We start from the raw sequence: 11,482 nt of genomic DNA on the forward strand, positions 1-11,482 counted from the left end.
ATCAAAATAATTACCTGACAAACAGCCCCTCTGACTTGATGGCCAGTTTGACCACAGAGTGCGCTGCATGGAGACCAATCAGTGGTCATCCACACGTATTCGTGGGCATCCACAGCTTCTAGCCTAGATGGGAGGAATTTTATCTTAGCTTAGTTGAAATACTACTTTTTGACTCTAATCATAGATATCACAGTTATATATTTTGTAGTTCTCCGTGTGGGTAATTTGGTAGTAAGAGTATGAATGCTTACCTTCGCTCCGTAGTGGTTTCCCCAAAATCTTTAAGACTCTCAACAGGTATATCCCTGATAACGTTTCTATTATAATCCTCGTTAACAATAATGATATCAGAGTCATCATCTTCTGGGAACACAATCTGCTTGTCTTCCATATTGATAACGTGAGTTTTGGCAGGAACTCCATAGTTTTGGTACATTATGATGGAGTCAACGGTCCGTTGACCCCTCGAGTTTCCAAGACCCTGGAAATTCCAAAACATCTGAACATATCAATTACAAATGTTCTCAGGTGAATGCAAGAGAGATCAAGCGAAACATTTCTTTAAAAATTTACAAAAAAAAAGTAATTAAAGATTGCTACACTATGACCAAAAAGTTGTTTTCGGGCACTAAGTAATGATGTTAATTTGTTAATAGATACCTATTGGCTTGAAGCCAACGATATAAAGATCTGATGAAAAGGAAGATACCTACATGTCATGACATCAATGAAAATTAAAATAAGTCAACCAAACCAATTTCATATTACGTAGGCTATTCACCACCAAAACAAAAATGAAAATGACCGCCTACATGATGAGAGAAAATAGCAGTTCTACCTCCAAAAAACGAAAAAAAAAAACACCATCTAAGAATGAAACCTCATGCAAAGGGCATGCCATCCTTCCCCAAAGATCCCTGAACCCCTCTATTCTGGGAACTTCTCACCTGAAGCTGCATTACAATATAATGGAGGCAGGGCAGTAGCCGGGAGGCACTGCTGCGCTTGGGCGGTAGCATCTGGGAGGATACGGCACTCTTCTTCAGTACGGAACGGTCCAAGCGGCGTGCGAAGGTTGTTAGGTAAGCTTGAGGTGTTGTGTTGATAAATCGTACGTTTTTTGTGGCAAATAGACGTTTTTTAAGATGTATGTAATCTATTTAAAGCTTAGTTTTGGTTTGAAGAGTAATCATAAAAACTATAGTATTCTTACGTTGATTCGTATGGGGCCATGTTATGTGTTTAATGTCTTTGAGCGATGACAAAATTTTATCTTTAGAAAACAATAAATGGATAGATATTCTAATGCGCAGTTAATGTGTTTGAATACTAACACGATTTTTCGTGGTTCAAGTCAATTACTAGTAGAAAAGGGTGCTCCTGAATGTTTTTAAAGATAGGTACCTACTCTTCTTACTCTGGTGAATGTTTTGAACAATAATAGGCATAAGTTCTTCATTATAAAGATAGAAGAATGATCAAGACCAACATAAAATACTTCCACTCGTTTTAAGACGTTGATTACCAAAATCCGAAACATTACATCAGGTAACAAAGTGCTTTATACAGTGGCCATAAAACATGATTATGTTGAATTTATGCCGATGATAAGTAACAGAACCGCAGACTGAAGAGTAAACAGTCGGCCGACAGTTGCCGCACGGTTGGATTTTTTTTTTAAAGATAAATCGATAATTCAATTTTGCAGTCGCTTTGATACCGGACAAATATCTAATCGTTGTTATAAGCGTCATCTTCTACCGAGCCTTTTCCTAACTATTGGTGTCGGCTTCCAGTCCAACCCGATGCTGCTGAGTACCAGTGTTTTTTACAAGGAGCGATTGCCTATCTGACCTCCTCAACCCAGTTCCCCTTCGTAAGACTGGTGTCAGACTTACTGACTTCTAACTATTGACTCTGACTATATGAGAGCCCGAACAAACTGTCGGCCGACTAAAAGTTTTTTGTGTGCGTCTACTCTAAGTGATCTCGCAACAACATCATCTCGATATAACAGTTTTATGTTCGCCATGAAATCGGTTGTAAATTTTATGATTGTCATTACATTGTAGACTAAAGGACGGAGATTATCGGTTCGTGATTATAAATTAGGGGATTTTGAAATTAGGGGAACGATTTTGTGTGAATATTGGTAACAGATGGAAGATTTTGTGATCGAAGTCTGAAGCTGTCAGTTAAGAGGGTCCTGACTATTATGGTAAAAGCGAAAGTAACTGTGTGTTTGAAAATTTGAGCTGATTTTGGACCGTTAAAAGGAGTTATTTGATCAATGAAATATTTTTATAATGTAAACAGATAGGTACAGGCAATTATTATATTTTAATGTAGGTATATAAAATCTCCATTTTTGACACATTTCGATTGACGCGAATTTTTTAAAGTAAATAGAAAAATATTGTAATAGATACTTTTTTGACGATTTATCAACACAATTACATAAGAGACTTTTAGTTAAAGTTGTACATAAGTTATCTTACCTCGTGTTCATCATACATATCTCGTTCTTGCGAGTTGAAGCTGGGCGATGCTTTAGTACTCGTGGTGGCCGTGTTGCCGTAGAGAGCGTCTCGAACTTTGTCGATTTTACCTAGTAAAGTAATAGGGTACAGGTTTTAGAAAAAAGTGTTTCAAGTTGTGGCAAAATAAGTGTTTGTATTAGGACAATTACAAGGCTGATGGATGATGATGATAATTCAATAATTTTGTGGTAGAGATGTCTAAAACTTATTGAGCTTTATGCGCCCGTACCTACCTACAATGTAAGTAGGCTTTACAATAATGTAGGTATGATATATATCTACTCAGATATAATGTAGGTTAGTTATAGTGATGTTTTCCAGAAATAATATAAAACTTGTGCGTAAATAAAAACCTATAATTTTTTATGTAGCTGGGTTTTATGTAACAATTAATAACGTATTGTTTTTAAATATTTTATTGATACCCAATTTTGATTAAATGCTTTCAGTTTGTACTCGAAATAAAACGCCTGAAATATAAAACAAGGCAATTTCAAAACCGAAGAACAGTGGAGAAAAGTTTACAAAACATTTTTATAAAACTGCAGCCCGCAAATTAAGAAATAGGTTAACAATTTTTTGCACAGTGCTCAAAAATGTTCAAAATGTACGAGAAATTAAGATTTTTAATTCGGAATTTATCTAGTGTTTGCAGGGCACTCGTTAAGCACGCCAGTGTCCGATCTTAATTAATTTGTTGCAAAACTCGTGTTATTTACTTTTAGTTTTACGGTTTTGAAAAGTATGCAGTTTATGAAAAATAACAGTTTCAATTTTTGAAATTTTCAGCATGATTTTAACAACGCTGTGGACGTACTTTTTTAAAAGCATAATCACGTCTCGGATCCTATTTTTTTTATTAGAAATCTGGATATTACTAGTACCTATTATTTTTTTTTTGTTATCTGCTTGAAATAATTCTAACTCTTTTTGTACCTAGCCAAAGATTATTCGCAACACCAGCTTACCTTTCTGCCTATTCTTATAATTCTTCCTGGAGTCCCCCGGCCGCTGTTCATGCGACTGGTCATCAGAGCCGATCATGGCTCTATATCGACCGTCCGCTCTGCTGTTGAGAAATACGCATTTGTCAAAGCTGAACCCACTATGAGTTGTAGGTATAGGAGATTGTATATTTTTGATATGCCAGTCAAACAGTGCGTAAGAACAAAAAAAAATATTTTTAGATACCTACTCTTTCACACTGGCAGATTTGCCGCACGTAGCGAGACCGTTCGTTTTCGTGTAACCCATTTCGGGTGAAGAAGGCGGTTGTCCTGCCAGGGCTTCGAGATTGTTCGAAAGGCCCTGGTACATAAAAGGCCTACGACGGAGCACGACGGTTTTTAGTCAGTGAGAGTCTAACACTCCCACACCGCTGCTAACCCACAGCGGGAGGGGATGATTTTTGACGTCGTTTAAAAAAAAGAAGGCGGTTGTCAATTATTTGCTGTCAGGCGCATAGCTGCTATCAGACCGAGCGGAAAATCCACCAATGTGATTAGATGTCAACTGTTTGAAAATCGAGGAAATTCGCTGGTGTCAAAGTTTTTACGACCTTACCTATCAGACAGCGGTGAGGACGGCTCATCCAGCGCCTTGTGCCTCTCAATCTCCTCGCTGGAGGGAAACTCTCCAGGTCTCGGCTTGACTAGCAGCGTCAGGTTAGCACTGGACCTGCCGGCTACGCAGGTGTAGACTCCGTGGTCGCGGAGGGAGAGCGAGTTTATGCGGAGGGCACCCTGGGGAAGACAAGAGGTTTAGGAAATATTTAGCGTGACAAGCATGAGGTAGAAAGTGATAACTGTATAATATACTTAGTGGCACTACTTAGTGACACAAAAAATGAAAATTGACAAAATAAGAATAAAAAAATACTACTTTTCTTTTTTGCATTTTTTGGGCGAAGGTTTCCACTTCCGCATCAATTTGTACCTCATATGTCCAACTCTATGGTTGAAAACATTGATTTATAAACAAAATGTAATATGATTGTATCTACCTGCAATTGTACACCTGTTTTGTTATTTCCTAACTAAAAAACAAATCTTATCACGCTAAACGCCAAGTTGTTAGTTAATCCAACATTTTGACAACCATAAAATCTACAATTTGAAATACACTAGAACGAACCATTTTTCACAAATACGCGATAAAACTTACATAAAGAGACGCGAACACTTTGCCACAGTTTTGAGTGCTTTGAGAAAACTAAATTTTTTTGTACTTCACAACGAGAAACTTGGCGCATTCGTTCGTAAAAACCTGCTTTATAGTGAACGCACACTTGTCAGAATCGAATTCTAGAGAAACGTAAAAAAAAAATTCAGCTCAATCGGTTGAGGGCAAGTGCCTTAAAATTGAGTTGTAAAATTCCACCCGAACACACATAGATACATACATACATTGCAAGTAAAATAAAAGCTTTTAAAATACGGTATCTTCTCTAAGCCGAATGCTCGGAAAAAATCTGCAACATATTACTTTGCTCGATGTCTTCGGAAATCGGATTCTTTTAGATCCGGACGGTTCGGTCGAATTACCTATCCTGCACTAAACTGAGAATTTTCATACGATTTCATATAAGTAAAGAGTTCTAAAAACCTAAACCGTGCATACCTCTCCTAATTGTATAAAGTAAAAGATTTTACCCAACACTAATTTCTGACTTTTTACACGCTTTTTATTAGCTTCACCTGTATGTTTGTAGGTTTGTAACCGACTTCTTTGGGCGCGATTTTGACCCACTTTAAACGGCCAGATTTCGTTCAAACTTTGTAGATTTATTGAGGACCGATGACAATACACTAATTTGATAAAATTATTCCATTTTTAACCGACTTCCCAAAAAGGAGTAGGTTACACATACACATCGATTACTCCGAGGTTTATAGACCGATTTACGTGATTCTTTTTTTGTTCGACTCGGAATAGCTGCCAGTTGGTCCCATAGTCATCAGGTCAGGATCTGATGATGGAAACCCTGAGAAATCGAGGGCAACCTTCAAAAGTTGTAGGCATACATAGGGTAAAAACTTGACACTCAGGTGTACGCCTAAAAGCACTATTCAACTGTGAAGATTTGGAGCTGACCTGATGATGGAGACCAGAGAGGGTCGAGGGAACTCGACAACTGAATATGTAAACTACCTCGTGTTTGGGCTTAAATTATTTCTATTGACAAGACCTTTGCAACAGTGAAGGTTTAGAGCTGACCTGATGATGGAGACCAGAGAAAGTCGAGGGAACTCGACAACTGAAAATGTAAACTACCTCGTTTGGACTTATATTCTTTGTATTGATGAGAACTTCCCACATGTATGGATAGTGACAACTATTCATATCACTGAAAAGCTTTAAATAAATAACCTTTTTACAAAAAAATTAAACTGACTTCCCAAAACACTAAAAAGCAAAAAAAAAAAACTAATTTTAGGTGCATCGGCCTAGAAGTCGGTGGCAAAATTAACTTAGTAACATCCATTAGACACCGACTTCTAGGCTTTTCAATTTGCAAAATATGATTTTTGTTAATTTATATAATTTTCATCTATAGTCGATAAGGTAAGAAAATTAATTAAAATTTTCTAGATTTTTTCTCTACAGTCGATAAGGCAGGACTCGATGTTAATTTTTATTTCCAATAATTATCTTTAGCCGTTTTCTCTAATATTGACAAATTTTTGTATACTAAAAAGAATTTTAATTCTACAAAACAAATAATAGTTTTAAAACAAACTAAAAAGTAGAAAATAAATAATAGTTTAAAAAAACTAAAAAACACGCTTTTTATAGAAAAATAAACTAAAAAATAGAAAATAAATTTTAATGAATTTAAATTAAGAAAACAGTGTTAAAAATTTCAATGAATATAAATTAATAATAGTGTGAATACAAAAAAAAAAAAATTAAAAAAAGCGTGGGGTGCTTTTTAAGATATTATCGAAATTAAAATCACTGTACTCATATCTGTCAATAAAATATTTATAACTATTGACACCATGCACCCCACGCTTTTTTTAAATATTTTTTTTTGTATTCACACTATTATTAATTTATATTCATTGAAATTTTTAACACTGTTTTCTTAATTTAAATTCATTAAAATTTATTTTATATTTTTTAGTTTATTTTTCTATAAAAAGCGTGTTTTTTAGTTTTTTTTTAAAATATTTTTTTTTGTATTCACACTATTATTAATTTATATTCATTGAAATTTTTAACACTGTTTTCTTAATTTAAATTCATTAAAATTTATTTTCTATTTTTTAGTTTATTTTTCTATAAAAAGCGTGTTTTTTAGTTTTTTTAAACTATTATTTATTATATTAAAACACAAACGCGACGATTCTGCCAATTCAAGCGTGCAAGAGGGTGAAGTTTCATACAATTTATACAAATATTCATTTCCTTCCCGGTCGAGTCTGATAAGTCTGTGTTCACCATTATTCAGACACAAAATCAAACAATATAACTCAGAATATTCAGAACCTTACCTTCCTGGAAATCTTATACTTCTTGGACTTGCTAATGATCTGATGGTCCTTGGCCCATTGTATTTTGGTCCTATTGTACCCTTTCACTGGACATTTGATTTTGACTTGAGTACCATAGAATATTGTTGCCGACCCTCCTACCTTTACTGTCACCTGTGAATAGAATATATTACTATTCTGTTTGGTAGATATATGAGTACGTAGATAGGTAGAGAGATATAACAAAGGTAGCCTTCGGTAAGATTTTTTTTAGTGACGTAATTTATAATATCTTGACTTCTAGTTGTGTCACTTTATTTCGTAACGATTGAACTTAGAATTGGTTGATATTTAACTAGAATTGCATTATTTATTTGCACAAAATTGTGACAGTAAAGAATATATATGGCTTTTTGATAGTTTGTTACGTATATATCTTCAAAACTGATATTTAATCAGATTTTATAACATGCAATAATAAACTTTTAACTTGGCAAGATTTAGTTAAGCACTATAAGAAGACTGTATCGAAGCAGCCATTTTTTTTTTAAGTACACCTAAGTCACTATATGTGAATCAATTTTCCTCACCGAAAATTCTGCCTTCTTTTTGGAAACCCGGTAAAAAACTAACAGCAATCCTCCTCCTTTCAAACAAAAAACCCATACCTTTTTCTTCTTCGGGTCATGCTGTATATACGAGCTGTTAGCCAGCGATATCTCCGGTGAAGCCGTGTCCAGCAGACAGGGTCTGGAGTTGCAGGACTTGGTGCTCGCCGGCCGGGGGGAACTGCAGAGCGAGGCTGGTCTCTCCACCACGTGGGATTGGGCCATTATTTGTTTGCATTCCACCTGGGGTGAGATTGTTTGTAAAGAATATTTAAAAACGAAAGTCTAATGGTACTTGTAGTTAGTATTTCTTTCAGGAACTATTTCTGAAACATATTGGTGCTATTTTCAATAGATACCTACCTATAATCATAAAAAAATCCAAATATGGACTTTAGCTCTAACAGCTATTCCTTAACCATTCTTAGGCCTATATTTTTTCCTTTTCTACCATTTTACTAAAAATGCAAGTTACCTAATATACAAAAATTACCAAAAAATATCACAAAAAGTTCCCATAAGAACTGTTTGTGCTTTGTTTAATCATAAAGCCTTGTCGAAGATAAAAAGAACTGAAGGCTATTTAACCTTTAAGTATGGACGTGGAGTCTCACAGGCTACTTAATGTTTACGTTTTCATAGTTTCGCCTATTTCCCCCTGCTCCCCGCGATTGAGCGGCTCAGTAGCTTTTGTTTTAGTTGCCAAACTACCAACGAGGGTGGAGGTTGTGTCGTCCGGTGAATGTCACGTGAGTAATAACCATATAAAAATTGACTGGAGCCTGTCAGGCTACACGTCCATTGTTGTCATATAATATATTTTATAAGGGCGATTATGTTTATTTCAGATTTTGTAGTACAAAATGTCAAAAATAAATAATGCAGGTAATTCTAAATCAAAAGGACCGTCTACGGGTTCTATTCAAAGCCCTGCGCGAAAAAAATTTCGTGTCGCAGATCCAACTTTCAAACAAGAAGTGAGTGAGTTGTTAGCTACGGATCAGTCTGACAATGAAGAGAATATTGAAGGTTTGTTTATAGTGGAGTCCGAACTAATACAAAATCATGAGAGTGCCAGTGATGAAGATCAGGACCAACATCGATATACCTATGTTTATGTTGGATGCAAGAAATCTGTGTGTCTCCAATGTTCTAGACGTTTGTGCACTGACTATCAATAAATTTGCGTTATTAGACTGTTGTCAATATTTTTTGTATTAGTTACCTGAAGTAGTTGTTTTGTGTTTTTGGTTCCTTATGTATTATATTTTATGAAAAAAAGACTCATTTTGTTATAGTAATAAGTTTGGCTGTTTTAAATATCTAAAAATGTAGCCTAAGTAAATTTAGACTTAAAAGTGCCATAATTTTTGATTTTTCACATTTCTATATTTTTTTAAATAAAAGTTGATTACAGAAGCACGTTATTTTATTGCTAAATCCCTTAACTTCAATACCCAATCAGTTTTAAAGCAACCTTATATCAAATTCTCAAAAAAAGAGTGTGTGCATACAGGAGCCTGTGAGACTCCACGTCCGCAGAAGTGTTAAAAAAAAAACACGTCCATACTTAAAGGTTAAAATACATACGTCTCTCTGCTTTATCCCCCCTCCACAAGTCTTGGAGCACTTGGACCATTCTCCGGAGTGCCACCTCACTGGGCAGTCCAGCACATTGCAGTACTGCCGGTCCGGCGGGGGCGGTTGTGGACACATGCTGTTCGGTACCACCACTGTGTTTGTGCCACCTCGTGTCACCTGGGGTAAAGTGGGAAATTAGTAACGAAGTTAAAGGGGGCATGTCCAGTAGTGGACTGTGTGTCCAAATTATGACGTTGACATATGGTTCATTTTGGAGCCACATTTTTTTTAGACAAGTGTAAAAAAGTGGTTAAAGTTTTTGTAGTAAGGCCACTAATATTTTAAAGCAACGTTGCTTATTTTTTAGTGTTTTAATAGATTTAGATGGGATAAGATATAGAACCTATTCGTCACTATTTTGTCAGTGACGAAAACTTCTAGTGATATTAAAACGCTTCCAAACTAGCTGATTATTTCGCGCGTGTAACAAAACCTCGCGGTTTCAGGTGCGCTTGTGTACTTGTGACATCTCTCGTAAGAACAGAGTGGAAAATCCGCTAGTGCAAAAGTACTCTTGGCTAAATATCTTGCCATCGTTCAAGAACACAAAACTATGCGAAAAATACATCTTCGACAGTACTAACTACAAAACTGTTTTTTTTTTTTTAATTTAATTTCAGACATCTGCACATTTAATCCTCTATTTTTTTGCCTTTCTACCCTAAAACTCACCTCGTGTATACAAGTGACCTCTCTCGTTTGTATCCCGATGCCGCAAGACTTGGTGCACTGCGAGAACTCCGTATAGTTCCACCTGGATAAAGGGTGGGGCAAATTAGTATATGGGTCGGGGTGGGACGGATTCTTACATTGACTTTGGGGTGCTTTGGTATCGAATTTGAATGCTTTCTATGTCATTGGTAGGGTTTGTTATCTGTTACGGTAAATATTGTAACTTGTCATATACTAGTTTCTGCCAGTGGTTTCACTCGTGTGCCGTGGTACACTTAACACTGAACCAACTCTTTAGTTTTAAACAACAAACATCCTACCTATGGAGGGAAAGAAATGGCCGTTTTTTTAATGCTATACTTATGCATACATTACATCATGTAGAGAAGAACGTTAATTAAAAGGAAGAAAACTCCGCAATGAGATAATGGACAAATAATGTTAATTAATTGGACTGAAGAGCATTCTTACGTACATAATTATATGTTTGCAAGTATTGGATATTGCAGTTCCATTGAGTTTAATGTAAATAACCTTTTCAAAAAGAGCCTTCCAATTCGGATATTCATATTTTTTGGGTTAAATGTAATGGCATATTTTTTTTAAGATTTTGTTCTAGAATCTTTAATATTCTAGACTACCACGTTGTTTTCAAGCGCGTCTAGTAGGAACTACTTCGCAAAGCCAGATAAACAGTTTTCCTAGTCATCCTCTGAGCCTTTTCCCAACTATGTTGGGGTTGGCTGCCAGTCTAACCGGATGTAGCTGAGTACCAGTGCTTTACAAGGAGCGACTGCCCTATTTGACCTCCTCAACCCAGTTACCCGTGCAACCCAATACCAAGGAGTTAGACTTCAAAAGTTTTCCTAGTAGTGTATTCAATTAAACAGACCCTTCAGCTTCATAACATTGGTAAATGTACCTGGGTGGGCAAGGATGATCGTTGCAGGTCCTGACCCTGTTCTCAGGTTTGGTGAGGGGGTCACACATGTAAGGCGAGGCGTTCTTTCCATCTTCATCTCTTACACACTGGATGATCAGTTCCTGGAACAAAAATAATTATGTCAGTTGACCCGAAATCGAACCAGCCATTTGGAAGATGGGCAATGCGCGAAACCTAATATTTTTGGCGAACAGCAAAGGTAAATTAGATTCCTCATGCGATTTCGCCCACGTTCCGAGGGAACTATTTCTCGGAAATCGTTAAAAAGTGAGTGTGACGGAGTAAATGGTAACCAATCCCCAGTGTAATACAGTACTGATGTCAGTATGAACTACGCATAACAATTAAATATGAACTTTTATTTCAATCAAGTTGAGATTTTAAGCACTTATCTATATATTTAAATAATATAATTTATGTACCTAAGTTAGTATCTATATAACATTTATTTACCTGAACTCCACTGAGACAAGAGGCACTGCAGCTTGTATAGCCCTTTTCTTTCCAAGAATAGGATTTTCCTGGTGACCCTGGTGCTACCCTGATGTTACTCGAAGTTCCAAAAGTGAGTAGTCTGCTGTTGAAATTGAAATATAATCAGGT

General features: G+C 36.0%; 1 protein-coding gene and 1 long non-coding RNA gene across 5 annotated transcripts in view; one reads left to right on the top strand and one right to left on the bottom strand.

Annotated features, from left to right (window-relative positions):
• LOC124642239 (protein madd-4-like) overlaps nucleotides 1-11,482 on the bottom strand; it is a 150,743-nt gene that overhangs the window by 12,049 nt on the left and 127,212 nt on the right. The window contains exons 13-24 of one of the 4 annotated variants that reach the window (XM_047180581.1): nucleotides 11,333-11,456; nucleotides 10,859-10,980; nucleotides 9,937-10,018; nucleotides 9,214-9,381; nucleotides 7,684-7,866; nucleotides 7,037-7,189; nucleotides 4,104-4,282; nucleotides 3,509-3,606; nucleotides 2,499-2,608; nucleotides 948-1,040; nucleotides 252-499; nucleotides 15-123 (exon numbers count right to left, since the gene is read on the bottom strand). In XM_047180581.1, the coding sequence (XP_047036537.1) occupies nucleotides 15-123; nucleotides 252-499; nucleotides 948-1,040; nucleotides 2,499-2,608; nucleotides 3,509-3,606; nucleotides 4,104-4,282; nucleotides 7,037-7,189; nucleotides 7,684-7,866; nucleotides 9,214-9,381; nucleotides 9,937-10,018; nucleotides 10,859-10,980; nucleotides 11,333-11,456 (1,669 nt within the window). Of the gene's footprint in view, nucleotides 1-14; nucleotides 124-251; nucleotides 500-947; nucleotides 1,041-2,498; nucleotides 2,609-3,508; nucleotides 3,610-4,103; nucleotides 4,283-7,036; nucleotides 7,190-7,683; nucleotides 7,867-9,213; nucleotides 9,382-9,936; nucleotides 10,019-10,858; nucleotides 10,981-11,332; nucleotides 11,457-11,482 lie in introns of all 4 variants that reach the window. The other 3 variants (XM_047180582.1, XM_047180580.1, XM_047180583.1) reach the window with 3 other exon arrangements.
• LOC124642242 lies at nucleotides 8,212-9,042 on the top strand. Its single transcript, XR_006985745.1, has 2 exons — nucleotides 8,212-8,372; nucleotides 8,472-9,042. It is a non-coding gene; the product is annotated as an uncharacterized LOC124642242 (long non-coding RNA).

Source organism: Helicoverpa zea, chromosome 24 (genome assembly GCF_022581195.2).
Source record: "Helicoverpa zea isolate HzStark_Cry1AcR chromosome 24, ilHelZeax1.1, whole genome shotgun sequence".
In the NCBI taxonomy this organism is placed as follows: Eukaryota; Metazoa; Arthropoda; class Insecta; order Lepidoptera; family Noctuidae; genus Helicoverpa; species Helicoverpa zea.